The sequence below is a fragment of the Microtus ochrogaster genome, chromosome 4 (genome assembly GCF_000317375.1).
Source record: "Microtus ochrogaster isolate Prairie Vole_2 chromosome 4, MicOch1.0, whole genome shotgun sequence".
NCBI lineage: Eukaryota > Metazoa > Chordata > Mammalia > Rodentia > Cricetidae > Microtus > Microtus ochrogaster.
This window is the reverse complement of record NC_022011.1, coordinates 71350989-71372956: the sequence shown is the minus strand read 5'-3', so window position 1 is coordinate 71372956 and position 21968 is coordinate 71350989. Positions and strand designations below refer to the sequence as shown.

At 39.6% G+C, this 21968-nt stretch overlaps 1 protein-coding gene across 10 annotated transcripts in view; it reads left to right on the top strand.

The window, feature by feature from the left end:
* Baz2b (bromodomain adjacent to zinc finger domain 2B) overlaps window positions 1-21968 on the top strand; it is a 210405-nt gene extending 188437 nt beyond the window's left edge. For 7 of the 10 annotated variants that reach the window (XM_026789343.1, XM_026789353.1, XM_026789346.1 and 4 more), the window contains 12 exons: window positions 457-519; window positions 1745-1889; window positions 6239-6891; window positions 7389-7662; window positions 7844-7999; window positions 8780-8940; window positions 12936-13246; window positions 13632-13767; window positions 17334-17480; window positions 19547-19812; window positions 19896-20039; window positions 20572-21968. In XM_026789343.1, coding sequence (XP_026645144.1) covers window positions 457-519; window positions 1745-1889; window positions 6239-6891; window positions 7389-7662; window positions 7844-7999; window positions 8780-8940; window positions 12936-13246; window positions 13632-13767; window positions 17334-17480; window positions 19547-19812; window positions 19896-20039; window positions 20572-20725 — 2610 coding nt within the window. In that variant the 3' untranslated portion in view covers window positions 20726-21968. Of the gene's footprint in view, window positions 1-456; window positions 520-1744; window positions 1890-6238; window positions 6892-7388; window positions 7663-7843; window positions 8000-8779; window positions 8941-9113; window positions 10743-12935; window positions 13247-13631; window positions 13768-17333; window positions 17481-19546; window positions 19813-19895; window positions 20040-20571 lie in introns of those variants that run through there. The other 3 variants (XM_026789344.1, XM_026789342.1, XM_026789358.1) reach the window with 2 other exon arrangements.

Genomic DNA, 21968 nt, shown 5'->3' with positions numbered 1-21968 from the left:
GTAAAAGCCAAAGTAACTCTTGTCCCCTGACTTTAAATAAGAAGTGCATAGATAATAGGTGATTATGAAACTGTGAACACCTCTCCTCCTTCGCCTCTGTTTACTAGGTGTACATCTCTTTTTCTGATGTGTATGAACAAGTGGTGGTGACTTTTGAAAAAATGCTTCTTTTTGGACGGGAATGTCAGAAAAAATGCCCAGAGGAAATATCAAAAATTAATTGAAGGGCTAAGGATGTAAATGTTTGAATGTTCATGTGTCATGCACAAGCTCTTCTCTTTAAGCAGTACCCTTAAAAAGTGCTCTGAGCGCTCCGCTCAGTGTTAAAATTCCTCCTTTACTACTTCTATACTTTGTATGTAGCTATGAATGTGTGTGTGATGCATTCACGCAGGATTTGATGAGGAAAGAATGAAACTCTGAAGTAGATAAATAATTCTGTGTTTTATTGTTTAGGATGAAGGTGACCAGACAGCAAGTGTTGAGGAGCTGGAAAAACAGATTGAAAAACTAAGCAAAGTAAGCATGCTCAGATGTGTGTTCACATCTGCGTACAGTGTTCTAAAATCCGGGATTTGTTTTTCTGGGTGCTAAGTAACAGCAAGCTTTCCATAAGTAATTAAACAGAAGGATTCCAGAAACATCCTCACAGTTAAACTAGACTGGCTGAACGCTGGGGTTAGAAGCCCCTGAAAGCATTATGCTTAGCCAAGTCTGTGAAGAAAGAGTTCTAGACTCCTCAATTGGACCTTTAAATTAATGCATCAATAAGATATATTCTCTTTGAACTAATTACTCAAAAAATTTCTGAGTTTCATAGGAATTTTAATATTTCTATTTCATTTTACACTTGTACATTTATTTATTAGACTTAAATTAGACTTATGAACTGTTTATACTTCAGTATTTCTCATTAAAATTTATGTTCTGTTTTCAGTATCATAATAAAATTTAAGATGAGTCTTTTTTAAGAAAAATTAAGGGTTTTTTTTTGTTGTTTTTAGATTATACTGTAATTACATTTCTTCCTTTCCTTTCCATCCTCCAAGTTCTCCCTTAGGCCCCTCCCTACTCTCCTTCACGTTCAAGGCAGAAAAATTAGTTGGTTGGGTTTTTTGTTTGTTTGGTTGGTTTTTTTTTTTCAGAGCTGAAGCCTGAACCCAGGGCCTTGCGCTTGCTAGGCAAGCATTCTTCTGTTGAGTTAAATCCCCAACCCCAAAAATTAGTTGTTAAGTACTGTGAGATGCCTGTACATTATTGTCTCAATGTTCATTCCTTAGCTGTATGTCAAAATTTAAGCATGTGTTGAAAAGGCAGAGAACATGTGTACAAAGCTAAACAGATGTAGGCATGCTTAATTGTATGGAGAAATATTAGCAAAGTACTGAAATCATCCGATTCGTTCTGGCTTAGTGACGTGTTTGATGACGTGTACCATCATGTTTTTATGTACTGGACAGTATGACGACGCAGTAAACATAAGAGTACCTTTGCTGCCGGGCGGTGGTGGCGCACGCCTTTAATCCCAGCACTTGGGAGGCAGAGGCAGGCGGATCTCTGTGAGTTCGAGACCAGCCTGGTCTACAGAGTTAGTTCCAGGACAGGCTCCAAAGCCACAGAGAAACCCTGTCTCGAAAAACCAAAAAAAAAAAAAAAAAAAAAAAAAAAAAAAAAAAGAGTACTTTTGCTGACTTTTACGGCACGCAGTGTCTGTGATATAATTATATGGATGACTTTTTAACAGCAACAGAGCCAGTACAGGCGAAAGCTCTTTGATGCTTCCCACTCGTTGCGCTCAATGATGTTCGGTCAGGACCGTTACCGACGCAGATACTGGATTCTTCCTCAGTGCGGAGGGATTTTTGTAGAAGGCATGGAGAGTGGTGAAGGTAAGAACTGCAGCCTCCTAAATGGGATATTGTCTCCACTGCCCCCGCCTCAAACAGAGACCGCCTGCCTCTGTCTCCTGAGTGCTGGGATTAAAGGCTTGCGCCACCACCGCCCTCTAGGATATTGCATTTTTAGAAAGCTTGTTGCTACTGCCCTGTCTTGTGTCCTTTCATAATCAAGTGTGGTTTGTTACTGGGCATAGTGAGTGCTCAGTTCTCTTTCCATTGAAGCCTCTTATGCTGAGGGTTCGTGCCCTTGGCTTTTCTTCTGCTGTCAGTCTTGTGTGATGCTGCTGCACCGTGTGCAGTGGTCCTCACTGTCCCCCTGTGACTCTGCTGCACCGTGTGCAGTGGTCCTCACTGTCCCCCTGTGACTCTGCTGCAGGTGTTTCTTCTCCCACTGTCAGACTCTGAGACTTGGCCTAGGCTGCCCCTTTCACAGTAAGCACTGTCCTGACAGAACTGCAGAAGATTGGCTCTGAGATCCTTTCCTAAATCCTCATTTCAGTTTAGAATCTTGTTCATCTTAAAATTTATGAGCACCTAAACCCCTTTAACTTCTTTTCTTGTCACCACTGATTTTTAATATTTCATCTTTAAATATTCCATTCCAAACTGTACTATAGAGTTAACCTTCTGTGCTCAGTGAAGTGGATGATAGCGGTAACCTTCTGTGCTTAGTAGGCTGAATGATAGAGCTAACTTTCTGGCTCAGTGAACCGGATGAGAGAGCTAACCTTCTGTGCTCAGTAAACTGGATGATAGAGCTAACCTGTGCTCAGTAAACTGGATGATAGAGCCAACCTTCTGTGTTAAATGAGGCTTGTTGAGCTCAGCTTTTCAGAACTCCATTGCTGAGTGTTACTAGATGTCAGAATCTGATTGGATGGTAGGGTTGTGTCAGCACTTTTGAGTCCCAGGGTGTGGCTCTCAACCCTTGGTAGTATATTGCTGGTATATATACAACTTCTTTCAACATGTGTCTTCTTTTTTTTTTTTGGTTTTTCGAGACAGGGTTTCTCTGTGGTTTTGGAGCCTGTCCTGGAACTAGCTCTTGTAGACCAGGCTGGTCTCGAACTCACAGAGATCCGCCTGCCTCTGCCTCCCAAATGCTGGGATTAACAACATGTGTCTTCTTAATGTATAGATTCTATAGGAGGTACAAATTTCTATGAAGAACAATCTATAGCCAGGCCCTAGACTCATTTCTGTAATTCTGTCTCATGAGAGGCAAAGGGTTTGAGACCACCTTAGGCTATATCATAGCAAGACCTTTTTAGGAAGGAGGGAGGTTGGTTTTCCTACAGAAAAACTGACTACTGCAGTGTGGAGAGAGACTTGGTTAATCATATAGAAGGTAGGAATGTAACAAAGCATTTGTTTTAGTAATAGAACAACCATTCTTTTTTTTTTCTTTTCTTTCTCCCCTTCCCCCCAAGATAGTGTTTGTGTAACAGCTCTGACAGTCTTAAAACTCACTTAGTAGACCAGGCTGGCCTCGAACTCACAGAGATCTGCCTGCCTCTTCCTCCCAAGTGCTGGGATTAAAGGTGTGTACCACCACCGCCCTGCTTAGAAACACCATTCTTAAAATCTTTAAGTGAACTCTCAGCATCTTAAAAACAGAGAGAGGAAGAGAGAAAACAAAAATAGAATTGTGATCAGTGTCCCTGGACAAACTTGTGTTTTTCCAGACACATTTTCTCTCTAGTGAGGGGCAACTCTTGTGACTGCTAGACCCTGTGATCTCAAGAACCAGCAAACTCAGGCGAATTAGTCCCTAGTGCTGCTCAGGAGAATTAATTAATATGATATAGTATTAATTCTAATTAGAAGCTAATTCAAGAGAAGGGACTGAGAGCTTTCAAACGTTAATAGAGGACTGGCTAGACATGATATACTACTCAGCGTATTGTGTATGTGGTCAAAATGAGGTTCAGTGCAGCGTTTTGCCATGGGAAGCTCTCACAGTAGAGCTTCAGGGAAATTGGAATGCACCCATCCCTTCCACCACTGTACTGGTGGGCCTTGTGCATGCCCCACATGCCCATCTGGGTCCCTGACTATCTCCAGCTCTAGCCGCATCCTTTATTTTACAGCAGCCCTCTTGTTAAGGACAGCTTATTGACGAATTCCATTACTACAGAAGGGAGAAGTCTAAAAATAGATTGTTATGTTCAGAACTCTGTAAAGGCCGGGCGTTGGTGGCGCACGCCTTTAATCCCAGCACTCGGGAGGCAGAGGCAGGCGGATCTCTGTGAGTTCGAGACCAGCCTGGTCTACAGAGCTAGTTCCAGGACAGGCTCCAAAGCCACAGATAAACCCTGTCTCGAAAAACAAAAACAAAAACAAAAACAGAACTCTGTAAAGGAAGCGACATAGAATGACATTCCAAGAGGAGTGGGAGACACCTAGTGCACTCAGGGTGATCAGGGAGCACTCTTGAGAAAAGGGTATTTAACCTGAGCCTTGAGGGCCAAGAACTGTTGAGCAGAACACTGTCCTGCATGAGAACAGCAAGCACAGAGACCTTGAAGAAAAGCCCTTGCGTATTTGAGAAGCAGAAAGAGAGGAGATGGGAACAGCAATATTTTCCAGGGCCAATGGTGCAGAGATTATAGGGGTTTTGTCAGATATTGTGGAGTGCTGAGGCATTAGTAAGGATTTGGGATTTTATCCCATTTTGCAGAAGAGTGTACAGGATTCTATTTATGCAGTACTCCAAACCATAAGTTACATACACACCATAAAACAGGAACAAAGAATGTGAACAGATAGAGCTCCAAAGAAACTATTCAAGTGGGAAATAAGTAACTTGAAAATGGTGAATGCCACAAGCTAGGTAGGATGTGTGTGTGTGTGTGTGTGTGTGTGTGTGTGTGTGTGTGTGTGTGTGTGTGTGTGTGTAACTCCTTGGAGGAAGTTACACCTATATAGATCTGATTAAGCATGTTAGTCTTGAGCAGCAGTAAAGATGGAGGAATAGGCAGATAGGCAGGATGGACAGACTCTGTACCCTTCATGACTGATTATGTTAGCCTGAAAGTCAGCTGGTTTTCAGATAGAATAAAGTAGATTCATTTTAATAAAATTCATCTTTGAATCCTTTGGCATTAATAGGAGAAATGGTGGCCCACAAAAGGATATTTAGTGCACTAATGATCCCACGTGATCCATTTCAGTGTTTTGCCTCCTAGGCATTGGCAAAGACAAAAAAATATTGATAGCATCTAATTTTGTTGAGGATCTAGAAAAAAACAGTTATCCTTATGTGCTTCTGGGGTGAGTGTGTTTGGTCCTGAGTTTGACCCAAACTTACTTTAAGAATTCTTAAAAAGTATATATGTTAAGTTGATTATTTTAAGGAATTTGCCCAAGGAAATAGATTTTTAAATGCACAAATGAAAAATACCATTTATTGTTATGTAAAAAATATAAAAATTAAAATGCATATCATTTATTGTTAATAGTAGATAATTTTACTCTACTGCTGTCTTTGAGCAGAGTAGTCATGATATCATCCATTCAGTATCACATAAATACTAAATGTATCTATCTATATGATATAGTTATTTATATATTTACTGATGTTTCATACATAGTCACAAATTATTGAAACAGGTAGGCTGGACTGGATTCCCCTTTTCAAATTACACAGGCTGAGAGGTACAGATCTACTAGTTCTTACTGTGTTGGTTTTGTTTTTAATAACTGTACATTCATAAATGTTGTTGAAGAGAGAGAGAGTGTGTGTGTATGTATGGGGGGCACGCTTGTGTGTTGTGTTGTATGTGTGTCTGTGCCATGCATGGAGAGACCAGAGGAGAGCATAGGATGTCTTTCCTTACCACTCTTTTTTTTTTTTTTTTTTTTTTTTTTGCTTTTTCGAGACAGGGTTTCTCTGTGGTTTTGGAGCCTGTCCTGGAACTAGCTCTTGTAGACCAGGCTGGTCTCGAACTCATCCTTATCACTCTTTATCGCCTTGAGACAGGGCCCTGGCTGCAGAAGAAAGTCACTGTTTCTGCTGGCCTGACTGGCCTGCGGATTCCCCTCCAACACTTGAGTTCCAGGCACGATGGCCTCATATGCCTGCTATGTGCATTCTGGGGATTCAAACTCGGGTTCTTGTATTTGCCCAGCCAGCATTCTTACCCACTGAGTCATCTCCACAGCCGTACATTTAATTTTTTATGCTAATGACTGAAAAAAATATCCATAAGAAAATGAAGACTATAAGATGTGGAAGTTTGATGTATTTTTATATAATTTGGTGAATAATAAAACTTAGCTATAGTAATGGTTTGATGTGTAGTAATAACTTAATTTAATGGCATCTTTTGCTTGTTTAGGCCTAGAAGAAATTGCAAAAGAAAAAGAAAAGCTTAAAAAAGCAGAAAGTCTCCAGATGAAAGAAGAAGAAGTATTTGAGACTCCTACAGAATCTTTAAATTGTTCCATTCCCGATCACTGTGAGCAGAAGGAAGACCTTAAAGAAAAAGATAACACAAACCTCTTTCTTCAGAAACCTGGCTCTTTTTCCAAGTTAAGCAAGCTTTTGGAAGTAGCTAAAATGCCTCCTGAGTCAGATATTATGACCCCCCCAAAAGCGATTGCTAGTACGAACGGATGTACATTGTCCCATCAGAATGGGGGGAAGCATTCCCTGGGGAGCCTTCCCTCGGCAGCAGTGCAGAGCGGCTTGGAAAAGACAGACGCCGGTCTGTTTAGCTCTGCCTCGGGTAGCTGTGCAAAGTTGTACGGCCCTCTCCCCAACGACCAACTGCTAAAAACACTGACTGAGAAGAACAGACAGTGGTTTAGCCTTCTGCCAAGAACACCTTGTGACGACACTTCCTTGACCCATGCTGACATGCCAGCTGCTTTAGGGACTCCTCAGTCTCAGCCACCATCAAAGTCACCATCACCTGCTCCAGCTCCGCTTCTTGGGCCGTCTTCTCAGAGCCCTGCTGGACTGAACCCATTTACTTTACCGCCTCTTCAGGTTAGTGCTGCTAACAAAACAGGTTGTGGCCGTACTTTGACCTTTGGTGATCTTCAAGCATCCTGAGACAGTCTGAAAAACCAAAGCAGTCAGAATGTCTGTCACCGGCTTCATTAGCTCTCCTGCTATCTAGCCTTATTAAGTTGGCTTACTCTTCAGTTTGCTGCAGTTGCAGTATAACTAACATGTAATTAATTACTCTTGGGGACAAATAACATGAAAATTAATATTGTTGTTAATGTGTGTAGTTTTTCTCTGATAAGTGGGTATTGTTTTTGAAAGATACAATTTGAAAAAAATAATTTAAGTTTCCAAACATTCCCCCAACTCCTTAGATTAATGAGTACTTTGTTTCTGTTTTGTGAATGTTGTTATTACATTAAGTATATGGAGATCGGAGGACAGCTTGCAGGAGATGGCTCTTTCCTTCCATCATGTGAGTGCCAGGGATTGAACTCAGGAACCACAATCTAAGCTTAAGATGTTTTGTTTTACAGGTGAAAAGCGGCATGTCTATGATGGGCCTTCAGTTCTGTGGGTGGCCTGCTGGGGTACTCACTTCCAATGTCCCGTTTACATCACCTTTGCCTGGTCTGGGGTCAGGCTTGGGACTGCCAGAAGGAAATGGTAGTTCATTCTTGACCTCCAGTGTTGCTTCAAGTAAAAGTGAGTCTCCAGTCCCTCCACCGGAAAAGGCCACCACAGCTCAGCCAGCAGCTGTTGAAGTAGCAAAGCCTGTAGATTTCCCTAGTCCAAAGCCTATCCCAGAAGGTAGGTGTGAGCAGTGGCTTGCAGCCCCTCGCTGTGTCTTGATTCATGCTGATAGTTTATTTCTATTTTGTAAATATATCTCTGATGAATTTCCTTGTGGCTAACAAATCTTGAGGTTTGCTCTGCCATTATTTCCTAGTCAAAATAATGTAAACTATGGGCATAATTTGTCTTAACTTAGAAATGCAGTTTGGTTGGTGGAGAATTATTGACCCAGAGGACCTGAAAACATTGCTCAAAGTGCTGCATCTCAGAGGGATAAGGGAAAAGGCACTACAGAAGCAAGTACAGAAGCACTTGGATTATATTACTCAAGCCTGTATCAAGAACAAGGATGGTAAGTGCCCAAGAGATTTCTGCTCTTTTATCTGATTAAGAAAATTCAGGGTTTTTTGTTTGTTTGTTTGTTTGTTTGTTTTTAAGATTTTTATTTATTTATTTATTTTTTTGTTTTCTTTTGCGGGCACATTTGTCTGTATGATGGTGTCAGATCCCCTGGAAGGAGTTATGTACAGCAGTACCTGTCGTATGGGTTCTGGGAATTGAATCCTGGGTCCCCTGAAAGACCAACCAGTACCCTTAACCACTGACCCAGTTCTCCAGCTCCAAAAGTTCATTATTTTACCCTAAAACCTTTTACTATATGTTAATTCTTTATTACTTTTATTTATCTTCAAATTATTATTATTTTTAATTATGTATGTGTATGCATAGGCCAGAGCTATTGGATCCCCCTGGAGCTTCTGTTATAGGTTGTAGTAAGCCATGTTATGTGTGCTGGGAGTCAAATTTGCATCCTCTGGATGAACAGTACATGCTTTTAGCCACTGAGCCATCTTTCCACAGACTTTATTATTTAAGATTTTGCTTAACAGTAGCCAATCGCTTTTCTCAAATTGTGTTACTTTCTATCCTTTTTAGCACCTATACACATATTGTTTTGTGTGTCTCAGTTTCTTGTTCAGCAACAAACTGTCCGCATGTGCATTGTACATTTGTCTCTGTGAAGTTTATAGATGTAGTGTGTGCAGCATTTTACTCCTTTAGGGGGGAAATCACTATGGGAGGACAGTTAGAAATAAAGTAGACTTCAAAACTACTTTCTTCTCAAATGTAGTTGCTATTATTGAATTAAATGAAAATGAAGAAAATCAGGTAACTCGAGATATTGTGGAAAACTGGTCCGTAGAGGAGCAAGCAATGGAACTGGACCTGAACATCCTCCAGCAAGTAGAGGACCTGGAAAGGAGGGTGGCGTCAGCAAGTTTGCAAGTGAAGGTAAAGCCGGCTTGGCATGTAATCTGTCTTTAGGGTGATGGAAGGTAATTGTTATTATATAACTTGTATAATGTAGTTACTATATATAGTTATTATATATAGTTGTATATATAGTTGTAGTTGTATAATGTAGTACTAAATGTTTTCACACGATTTCATTTAATTCTCAACAGTCCTGAGTTAACCTCTCCTGTATACAGGTAAGGAGACGGGCTCAGTCATCATTTGAGTGGCAAAGAATGTTTGCGAGCCAAGCCTGTTGGACTGTGTAGCACGTGTGGTTTTTTACATTTTGTATTCACAGAAATCATTTTGTTTTTACCATGATAAGTACAGTTTTCTCATAAATGTCAGCAATGTTCATGGAAGATCAAGGACTCCTTTATGTTTAACTGTTATGTGTCAGACTTTTTCTATGTATAGTCTAAACTGGAAGGACAAGACAGACATTAGGACCCATGTTCTATCAATAAGCAGACACACCATATGTGAAGCACATGTCTCTATCTGATGGGTGTGATGTCACAGGCAACGGTCAGAGCTGAGTTCTGCTGGAGAGACAGAAGAGGCTTACTACACAAGATGCTCAGGCATAGGAAGAGGGCAGTAGTATGGTTGTGCCGATAAGTAGATAGATATCCGTATGCTGACTAAGCAGAGAAACCTGCAGAGCTTTAGAAAACTGGAGTCTCTCATGTCAATTCACTTGATATTTATGTTTTATTCAGAGGAAAATGTACTACATAATTGTATCCTTCTCAATAATTTAAATTTTGCTTCATAATTAGTTTTGAAGGTCTCCAAAAACCCATTATTTTCTAGAGATAGTATAATATCCCTTTTTGCCACAAACATAATTGCTAACATTAGAAAACAAAATTTATTACTTCCTAAAACTATTGTGCTATGAAACTGTGTGTTTCTCCCCTAGCCTGTGAACTGTCCGCATGCCTCATTTCTCTGGCATCGTCAACAAAGGAAACTCCTCCACACGAGTTAATTTTCTGGAGAAATGAAAATTATTCCATTTAGTGCTATGATTTTTTTAAGATGTTTGTTGGATTTCTTGGTTTATGCAGTTCACTGCCTCCTTAAATTGAGAATAATGAGTGTAATTTACATTGTCTTGGTGACACAGTATCTTTAGCATGAAGACCAACGAGATCAGGCTGTAGCCCTAGGAAATGTGGAAGGGTTTACTGACTAGTTGGCTTGCTTTCTCACACGCTGCTGCTGTTTTCCATGCTCTGATGTTGCCCTCTCTCATGGTCACTTGTTAACTGCTTGTTGGTGTTGGTTTACGCGGTTTTAATTTTCCTTCAACGTATTCCATCTAATTTTCCAGTGCTAACTGACCTCCAGTTGGGAAAGCACGTCAAGTGTTTATAGATCAGAGTGTGGCCTGAAACCGTCACACTTGGATGCCTTCACCCCCACACTGCTGCCTTCCGTGCCCTTGCTCAGGCTCTCAGCAGCTGGAATAAGTGGAATTTGTGGAATTTGCTTTTGAGTAGAGTGTCTTGGCATCTTACTATTAAGCTGCTTGTGAATTGTGCTGTTGTATTATTCTGAGAACTGAATAATAACTTGAATTGTCTTTAAGTGATGAAAAAGTACTAAAATAGTTATGTCTTACTATCTATAGAAGACTTAACCATATTTTTTCTTAAAAAGAAAATACTTTTACCCTGAGAAGCTTGCCATAATGAAAGCACATTAAAATTGTGCTGTTGATCTATTAGATATATTCATTTGCATTTTGTTTTTTGAGGTAGGGTTTCTCTATGTAGCTTTGGAGCCTGTCCTGGAACTCTGTAGACCAGGCTGACCTCAAACTTACAGACATCCACCTGCTTCTGCCTCCCAAGTGCTGGGATTAAAGGTGTGTGCCACCTCCTTCTGGCTTGCATTTTTAATCTTTTGTGAGCTGACTAACCCCTTCAGCCGTGAGCCCTATGAAATGGCTTCTAAGTTTCTGTTGTTTTCTGAAAAGCATGGGGGTCTACAGGCTCTTTCAAATACTGACTCTAATAGTGTGTGACACAAAGATGACCACAGGTTTCCGTTTGATTTTACTGTCCTTAATCTGACCGTAAGTGTCCATTGCCACTGTCTGAACTGGGGCTCTTTAACACCTGCACCATCCCATGACTTTACTCACTATGAGCCATCACTGAAATGTCAAGGCTACAATTTACATTTATCTTTCTTATATTACTGTTAGCTTTATTTGAGTGTGCTTTTCAGCATACAGAGCTACCTTTATCATAGTGTTACCCAAAACATTAAGTTTTCTTCCTAGTTTTAAATATTACAGATTTATAGCAACCAGCTTCGTTATTTATTCATATTGTATTAATAGAGCAAATCAAATGAAGAGCCTTTGGTCACTGACACTTTTGGACAGAGCACAGCCATCTGGCTTTTGATTTCCTAATTCTAGTTTACTTTGCAGAAGTTGAAGTATCATATTTACAAGGTTTCTGTTGTTCAGCTATTTTGCTTCCCTTGTAGAATGTGGGAAGGTTTCTTTGATATAAGTTATCCCTGGGCCTGCATATGACCCCTAAGTATTTGTGCCTTCCCCAGGTCCTCATGCTTGCCAGGAGCCCCAGACTCACGATCCACCTCCTGTGTCAGGTTCCCTGGGCTTCCTTTCCAGATAAAAATATTCCATTGAGATAAAGGAGGAGATTTGGTCTTGATACAGAGAATAAAATAGTAATTTCTTAATTTAATTTGCAGAGAATTCTTCTGAGTATTTTATTTGATATACTTTGACTCAGTAGCTGTTTTTCTAAAATCAGACAGTAGACACTACAAAATTGGACAAAATGTGCTTCTAATTCCCAAAAAGCTTGCCTTATAACAGGAAGGTAAGATGGGTACTTGGGTGCGGAATCTAGAACTAACCATAAAGAACTGTAGTTTAGTGTGTGAATTTTCAAGAGTGGACTGGTTTCCGCTGGGTATCTGGGAGAGCTCAGTCCAAACTATGTAGAGTGGAGACATGTTCTATTGTAGGAAAATGAGTGGGATTTTGACAGACAGGAACCAAGCAAATATTAACTAAGAAGTAGGAGAATGAGCAGAGGACCAGGGACTGAAAATTTACCATGTTAGAGAGGAGCAAGTCATGGAGTCTGAATGCAGCCTTGATACGTGAATGGAAGGTGAGAATGACAGAAAATTGAGGCACTTGAATGTCGGTGATTGAGAACATGTTAAAAGCTGGGCTATCTTTGGTTTGGGGACAAAGGATTGTGTGAACAAACATTGTCATGAAATTGTTCATTTATTCATTCAATATGTATATACCGAGTGCGCGTTATTTTACCTTCACTATGCTTGAAAGAAATGAGTAAAGGCCAGCATGGCCCCACCCTTGTGATGGAAAAAGGATGTTGATGAAACTGTCCTGCTATTCTAGAGGTACAGCATGGCAAGGCTAGGGAACATTTTCAGATCCTAGGAAAGCCTACAGCAGGAGGACTTAACCCCTTCAGGGCGTGCTTCATGGTGGGAGCCCTGCCAGGTGGATGGGCTACATTGTAGCTGAAGACAGGAAAGCACAATATGGGCAAGGGGAATAGCTATGCTGACCTTTACAGACAAACGGAAAGTAGTGGGTATGAGGACACGCGTGGAGGAACAGTGGAAGGCACGAGGGCAGAATCAAGAGAAAAGTTCAAGGCCACCAAGACATTTCCTTTGGTACCTATATCGCATTAATGAACATGGTAGTCTAAACCTTTGCAATCGTCTGCTGAATTTAACTGCTTATGTAATCAATGTTATTTTTCACATACTTTCTTACCAACTGTTTTTCCTTTTTTGCTCTTGTTTTAACCTAGAATTAGGAAATGCAAGGTAAAACCTTTTAGTAAAGATCCTTGAGATCTGCTGGTGGTCGCTGCTGAATTTTACGTAAAGGTAACTCACCGGTCTAACAGTTTCAGAAGAAACCGTAATGACATTATTCTCTTGATGTATAGGGTTGGATGTGTCCAGAGCCTGCATCAGAAAGGGAGGACTTGGTATATTTTGAACATAAGTCATTTACTAAGTTGTACAAGGAGCATGATGGAGACCTTCCTGGTGACGAAGAAAACAGTGCACATGCACTGGCCCGGAAGAGTGACAACCCCCTAGATATAGCTGTAACCAGGCTGGCTGATTTGGAGCGGAACATTGAGAGAAGGTATCTGAAGAGCCCCTTAAGTACCACCATTCAGATCAAACTGGATAATGTGGGCACAGTTACTGTCCCTGCTCCTGCACCATCCGTTAGTGGTGATGGTGACGGGTAGGTTATTGAGATTAACTTGACAAATTATTGTGCTTCTTTGCTAATTGGAGCCTATTTTCTATTGCCTGTTATCTATGTATCTTCTTGTTTGTCTGTGATCCTTGTGGATCATGCTATTTGCATGGTGCTTTGTAAAAACTTTTTTTTTTTGTTATGTGCATTGATAATCCTGCAAAGTGATCTTACATTTATCTGGTTGTGACTAAGCTTCAAGGCACGTAGCCACAGTCTGTGCACTACATCAAATTTAGTTGCTTAAACTTTATACTTATTGGCTGTACATGTTTTTGTCATTGCTTGGCTTTCAGTGTGATGATTGTTTCACATTCAGTGACCATAAATGTGGCCATGACCTACTCAATTTCTCTATATCTCAATGCAGAATTGAAGAGGATATTGCTCCAGGGCTCAGGGTCTGGAGGAGGGCGTTAGCAGAAGCTCGCAGTGCTGCACAGGTAGCCCTGTGCATCCAGCAGTTACAGAGATCAATAGCATGGGAAAAATCAATTATGAAAGTTGTAAGTGTTTTTATTTAAGAAATACTATGACTGATTTTCTCTGTTCTGTTTTTTCCCAACCTCCAGATCTTTCTTAACTACATATTACCATATTGTTACAATAATATATACTGTACTTGGGAGTATGTCTTAAATACTTATATACTTGTATATACTTAAATACTATATAATTTATTCTTTTTCTTATCTTGAACTTTTTGTTGCAACCTGCCAAATATATTGTCTTCTCTTGCTCAAATTTTGGCTTTGTTTCCTTTGAATACTTGTCTGTAATGCTAACAGTTTGCCTCCTGAACTATATCAGCATAAGGTTGTTAATGGAAACATTTTAAAGGCTGCTCACCCTGTGCGCACTCTACATACTAGCATTATCCGCTCCATTAGCCTTAATTGTTTTACTTTTCTATCACTAATAAGAACAATAAATACAAAACAGAGAACTTTGACTTGCGTGTTTGTATCAGATAAGGTTGGCATAAAGACTAGAACTTTTTGTTTTTCTCCTGATAATTAAAACTGACTTTTCATCTTTGGAAACCCAAGTAGTTATTGGATAGCAAGCATGCATTCTGGCATCAAATGTCAAAATAACAGCTATAGTTGACATACATTCAAAGAGACAGTTGTTTTAAATCATGTACATAGTGCCCTATTACTTATTAATGTAGCGGGTATGGAAGTACCTGTTATATAGAGACCTTTATGAACTGCTTTAATATTTGTTTTTGAATTAAAGACCAGCTTCAAAATTCTAGTAACTTGTTTTCATGAATAGCTAAAGTTGAAAATTATATTCCTTGTAATAATCATTCCCCCAAGAAATGAAGAGCTCCTAGTAATTCATTGTTCCTTTCCTCAGTTTCCCCTGGTGTTCCCACTGCTCATGGCCTTGTGTGCAGTGTACACAAATGAACTTTGTCTTCCCATTTTCATTTCTTCCTAAAGATGTCTGGAATCGGAATCTACAGCTTTTACAGTTTGTTCAGATTTAGGTCTGTTCAGTTGCATTAATTTACTATAAGCCTGAAAGTGCTTTGAGAACATTTTCTTAAGCATAAAAATATTTAACAATAAAAATATATTTTCTTAAAATTAATAAAAACTATTTAAGTAAGTTTAATAATCTCTTTAGGCAAATATATTTGTTGGAGACTAGATTACAGTGAATAAAAACACTGGCGTTTTATATTAACTTTATAGTTATTTTTTCTTATTATCCTCTGAAGTCATAATAATGGTCAATTTTGTTATAAACCTAAACAAAAAGAAACCTCCAAGCTGGCTGAAAAGTAGTAGCGCACTCATTTAATCCCAGCACTCCAGAGTCAGAAACGGGGTCTCTGTGAGTTCGCAGGTTCTCTGTGCAGCCTAGGCTGTCCTGTGCTCCTGCCTGTGTTTCCCAGGAACGGAGACGAGCCAGGCCCCACCACACCTGACCCCTTTTGCATCCTCAGTTCCTTTGGGGTTTGAAATTAGCCTTTCCCATGTTACTGATGTGTTTGCATCATCATTTAACACCATGACAGCAGTCTCTTTAAAAATGTTCATCAGCTTATTATTGTAGCATCTAGTTCAGCAGGGGAAGGCTTGCCTGGCATGCACAGTGCTCTGGGTTCCTCTGTCAGGACCACAAATAACGATGGTGGTGATCACATGGTTTGCTATTGATAGATTAAGAAGTACTTCATAGCCTTTGATTAGATAGATATCTGTGACCATAATGATCCTCCTAATACATCCAGACAAAATGTTAAAGTGCTCAGTACTTTTAAAAACTACTGTCTTAGCTGGATGGTTGTGGCGCACACCTTTAATCCCAGCACTCGGGAGGCAGAGGCAGGCAGATCTCTGTGAGTTGAAGGCCAGCCTGTCTACAGAGTGAGTTCCAGGACAGCTAGGGCTGTCACACAGTGAAACTCTGTCTCCAAAAACTAAAAAAAAAGAAAGAAAGAAAAAGAAAATATATCCTTAGCCAGATACCAAACTTACTAGAACAGAGGAAACTGCCACTTTGCTTCCAGGTAATTCTCTGCATAAGTATTTTTTTTTTTTTTTGCTTTTGTAGCAAAGGAGTTAAAAGCAAATATCAACGTACATGTTCTCACTTAATAATTATGAGCGATTGCTGGGAGCTTTTCAAAAGTGCTAGAAAGTTGATATTTGTCACCTTCTCTGAAAAGATAAGAAAACATTTATTTATAAACTGGATATACCTTGTCCTTATTGTTTCTGAATAAGTGTTTTACAATAGAGTTCATAAAGGTGGAGTGTGCGTTTGGTGAAATACCATTAAGTTACTCAGTGGTGTGGTATTCAGAAAGTCCATCTAATAGAAACTTATTTTGAGGTTATTAAACTCTACTGCTTTCGCGTTTACATACTTGACAATTTTAGTATTGCATATATCTGATGTATTTAATAGACAGTTTTCATATCTGTTCCTTTGAATAGTATGTATCTCCTATTTTGATTACATTTTTAAACTACCTTTGTGTATATATACATACATATATATATATATATATATTAAGTTATGTAAGATTAAGGTTTCCTAGGCTAGCATATAATGTATTGAAGTTAAATGAAGCAATTTTGAATTGTTGAACCATTTTTTCTTTAAGATTGCAAACACCTAACTTTAATATAAATGAATTCCCATTTAAGTGTAGTCACTTTTGCAGTACTGGCTGCAGGGTGCTTTCCACCGTGGCAGCACTGTGCCCTGAAATCAGACGATGTAGGTGCACTCTGCTCTCACTGCCGCCCTGGAGGCTCTGCGCCTTTCCCTCTCTCTCTTTCCGAGTTCTGTTATACAAACTATGTCTACACTGGGGATACTTTCTCCCTTCATGCTTGAAGTCATTAATGGTGCTATACATTTCTCAGTAAAGAAGAAATATTTTTAGTCGTAGAAAATAAATCATGACTGTAAATTCTTTATCGTTTTCTTCCTTGGAGATAATTTTTAAGATGCGTTTTCTCTATTTGTGGCCGAAATTTGACTTGGTTTAGTTTTCAGTGTTTCCTGTTTTAGACACATTTTTAACTCAGTAATAAATCATGTATGAATAATATACAATTTAGGAATATTTTCTTATTAATATATAATTAATAATTACACTAAGATGAGTTTCTAAATCTTGATATTAAAGACTATTCTCTTATTTCTTTCTCAGAATATCATAAGGACAATAAGATAAGCAAAAGCTGAAACATTACAAGTCCCATGTATTAAAGCTATTCATTGCTTTTTGTGCTCTGATGTCATGTTGATGACTTCATACGTTGACGTGTACATGCTTCTGAAGTGTGTGAAGGCATTCAACCTCTAGCTCTGTTCTATGCAGTGTATCTGAAATGTGCATTTACCCCAAAAGAATTGCTCGCCCGTCATGTGGTCCATATCTGTGTAATGAGAGATACATAGATGTGTGTGGCTACTATATATTTGTTAGCAAGCGGAATGTTCATTATCAGTACAAATAGGAATTATGGTTTGTTTAACATCCCAACAGCAAGTACTCATAGCAGAGGACTGATGTTAAGTGGTTTTTATGTATTTGTAGTACTGCCAAATCTGTCGGAAGGGAGACAATGAGGAGCTGCTGCTACTCTGTGACGGCTGTGACAAAGGCTGCCATACCTACTGCCATAGGCCCAAGATTACAACCATTCCAGACGGGGACTGGTTTTGTCCAGCCTGCATCGCTAAGGTAAGAATGGTAGGAGACTAAGCTTTAAATTACCAGAGTTTTGTGATTTGTTTTGTTTAAGGATTTAAATCACCGCTGGGCAGTGGTGGCGCATGCCTTTAATCCCAGCACTCGGGAGGCAGAGGCAGGTGGATTTCTGTGAGTTTGAGACCAGCCTGATCTACAAGAGCTAGTGCCAGGACAGGCTCCAAAACCACAGAGAAACCCTGTCTCAAAAAACCAAAAAAAAATAAATAAATAAATAAAAAAAGATTTAAATCACCACAGTTTATAAAATTCGTCTTTTAACAGTCCATTAATTTTTTAATGCATTCACAGAGCTGCACAGCATCTCCACTACCTAATTCCAGAACATCTTCATGTTTTCATAAGCCTTTTTACAGACATGCAGTATGTCTGTGTCTGCCTACTTTTTCTTACCCACAATGCTTTGAAAGTTCATGTTCTAGCACAGTTCAGTATTATTTATCGTCGAATAATACTCTATAGACTTACTACATTTGCTTATTCAGTCATCAGTTGATAAACATTTGCGTTGTTCCTACCTTCCAGATACTGTGAATGATTATCTAATCGTGCATGGACCAGTTTTTATAAGAACTGTATTTGGTTCTCTTGGAAGTGTGACTTGGAAGTATCCAAGTTGGTTGTTTTCTTACTCTCTTAACTTTTTTGTTCTTTTGGGGGCCTGCCACCCAGTTCCCCAGTAAATACACACAGAGGCTTATTCTTTTTGGTTTATCGAGACAGAATTTCTCTGTGTCACTTTGGATTTTGTCCTGAAACTAGCTCTTGTAGACCAGTGCTGGCCTCCAATTTACAGAGTTCTGCCTGCCTCTGCCTCCCAAGTGCTGGGATTAAAGTGCCACCACTGCCTGCCTACAAAGGCTTCTTGTTACTTAGGAATGTTCAGCCTTAGCTTGTCTTGCTTCTTGCCAGCTTTTCTTAACTTTTCTCCTCTGTCTTTTCCGTCTTGGCTTTTACCTTTCTCTATTTCTGTATATCCTTTCTTTTCTTCTTCTTCTGTGTCTGGCTGGCTGGGTGGCTGGGTGGCTGGCTGGCTGGGTGGCTGGGTGGCTGGGTGGCTGGGTGGCTGGCCCCTGGAGTCCTCCTCTCCTCCTTTTCTCTTCTTTCTCTTCATTCTCCCTGCCTGACAGCCCCACTTATCCTTTCTCCTCCCTAGCTATTGGCTGTTCAGCTCCTTATTAGATTCATCAGGTGTTTTAGACAAAGTAACACAGCTTCACAGAGTTAAACAAATGCAACATAAAGGAATGCAACACATCTTTCCATCATTAAACAAAATGTTCCACAGCATAAACAAATGTAACACATCTTAAAATAATACTCCTCAACAGAAGAGAATGTTTAAGTCAAATGATAATGAACACCTGTATTTTCTGTCATTTTCCAGTCACAGTAGAAACCTGTGAAGCAAATTATGAGAGACCAGGTCAGCCATACCTTTAATCCCAGCACTCGGGAGGCAGAGGCAGGCGGATCTCTGTGAGTTCAAGGCCAGCCTGGTCTACAAGAGCTAGTTTCAGGTCAGACTCCAAAGCTACAGAGAAACCCTGTCTCGAAAACCGAAAAAAACAAAACAAAAAAAGAAGATCTGATTTTCCACCTGCTGCTTCTGGAACTTATTTTCCTATTTGTTCTAGCTTTCTGTTCCCTCTTCAGCTTTCCTATTAATAACCTCCATGGTTTGGTCTACAGACATGCCTGTTCCTAGCTGTGTTTTGCTCTGAAAAAGAGCCCTGTGCACCTCACTTGGTTAGCAGACTAGAGGGCAGGAACATTGGCAATCTGCTCTACAATGCTGGATCTGCAGCTAGCTCCACATTTAAGAATTTTTTAAAATAGATTTTTCCCCATGCTTTATTGGGTGTCACTCATAAGGAGAAGAAATTCCCAGATCTCTGTAGAAGAATAGAATTACCAACCTTCTAAAGCATAGTTAGTGCATCTTGTGGATCTTAGCAAACATTTATGGTTTAAAATAATAGAAAGTCGATAAACGATTATTTTCTTATACCCCATCTGCTTATTTTTTTTAATTAAAGGCAAGTGGTCAGACTGTAAAAATAAAAAAACTTCATGTCAAAGGAAAGAAGACAAATGAGTCCAGGAAAAACAGGAAAGGGGCGGTTGCTGGGGACACTGAGGACGAAGACTCTGCTTCCACAAGCAGCTCCCTGAGAAGAGGAAGCAGAGATTTCAAAAAGAGGAAAATGGAGGAGAGCCCTTCCGTCAGCTTATCTAAACTAGAAAGTGCTCCTTCTGTTAAGAAACCCAAAAGAGACGACGCCAAGGACCTGGCTCTTTGCAGGTATCTTTTCTTCCCTTCGGTTTTTAAATTTAGTTTGCGGAATGCCAACTGCAGGTACCGATTTCAAACATTATTTTCTGTAGTGTGATCCTGAATGAAATGGAAACTCATGAGGATGCCTGGCCTTTTCTACTTCCGGTAAACTTGAAGCTTGTACCTGGGTACAAGAAAGTCATCAAGAAGCCTATGGATTTTTCTACAATCAGAGAAAAGCTAAACAATGGACAGTAAGTACATCGTTTCTGTTCAGCACAGTAGTGAGTATTGAGAATGAAGGATTAACACGGTGGCTGTCATGGCATCTGTAGAAGCTACGAAAGCTCATTTTTATGGGACGTAGGAAATGTTTCCTCTCTTTATCGGTGGGGATCACAGGGTGGCTGGAGGATTTGTGACGTGGTGGAGTTGGGAAGTTCTCTGGCAGAACGGTAAGAAGTCAGATAGTAAATGGGATTGTGGAAAACTTCTGTTTTCGCTTCAGGATAAGGTCTTGTAGCTGAGGCTGACCTCGAACTTGCAATTCTCCTGTTGTCTCGGCCAGCCTGGTGGTAGGATTGCCGGGTGTGGTACCAGGCCTGTCCTGGAGACCCAGCCTTGCAGAGCACAGTGAATGTTTCATGCATGCATGGACTTAGACATGTTCAGTGCGGTCATCCTGTTCGCCGGCTTTCCTTCTACTTCCTCTTTAACTCCGCTTTCTGTGGTTGGTTTGTAGTCCTGAGAAGTGTCAGCAGCCTGTAACGGTGTGTTTTCTTTCAGGTACGCCAGCTTTGAGACCTTTGCTCTAGATGTCAGGCTTGTGTTTGACAACTGTGAGACATTTAATGAAGATGACTCCGACATAGGCCGAGCTGGCCACAGGATGAGGAAGTACTTTGAAAAAAAGTGGACAGATACCTTCAAAGTGAGCTGAAGTTGTAATCTCCTTTTTCTCCTTTTCCTTTTCAACAAGGACAAACAAGACCAGCAATGTGAACTGCATTTACACAGATGTGCAAGGCACATACATACTAACTTTTTTCCTTGAAATGAGAATATATATATATATATAAATATATATATATATTAAAAAAGGTGAGAAGAATGACACCATTTTTAGAGGCTTCACTCCTCCAGCCAAGACCGTTGGTCACTGGTTTATGTGATTTATCAGCAAACTTAGGTAGAACAGGGAAGCACACCCAAAGAATGTTCAAAGAAAAGGGTGGTATAGTGCAATAGCAATTAAACTATCAGATCGCACTGAATAGCCAACACCAGAGCTCTAACGTGGGGAATGGTTCTCCTTTCCCTCTCAATAAATATCTATTTTTCATTTTTTTACTTTGTAGTTTATTTTTTAGTGAATGTATTTAATTTTATGAATTATTTATGATTAAACCACATCCAGAATCTTCGTTTTCTGTGAAAAGGAAGAACTAGAAAATTGCTTTAAATCTTGAAAATACAACAAGGAATGTTTTAAAATATAAAACAAAGCCAAGTTAAACTGTTTACACTGATGTGCTCTGAAAGCACCAAAAATAAACTTTACTGTAGAGTTCCAATTACATTTATATATACATATATATATATATATATGTTGCGCATCACTTGTGTAGGTAAAGTGTATTTCAAGCCAGTGGAAATTGATGTGTATATATTGTTCATTATTGTTTATATTGAGTCTTGTTTTAATATGTATTATGTGTATATATTGTTTGGAGACATTATTGTTTATGCCTTAGAAGGACTGTAGCATTTATCTGAAGGTAATTACAGCTCTCCAGCCTGTACAGCAATTATCCTCTACCAACACTGTGGCGTCTCCCGAATCTTGGTAGTGCCTGCCTTTGAAACAGGGTGTAGGGGATAGTAGTTTTCCATTTTTCTATTTTGTTATATAATTTTAAGCCACCAGGGCCTAAATTAAAGTATAATCATTTGTATCCATGTGGAATAAAATCGTGACAATTTCCTACACACACAGTATTTTTTCATAGAGACACTTCCTTCCCATCTGCCTTGCCTCAGAAATAAATTTAAAAGACATTTGTAACCACTGTGTTTATCTACTGTGTGTTGTGGCCTGTTGGAGGCAAATAGATCAGAGTTTTTTTGTACCTATGTAAAAGTACTTGAAGTTTTATTTAAAATAAAATGCTGTGGAAAAGGTA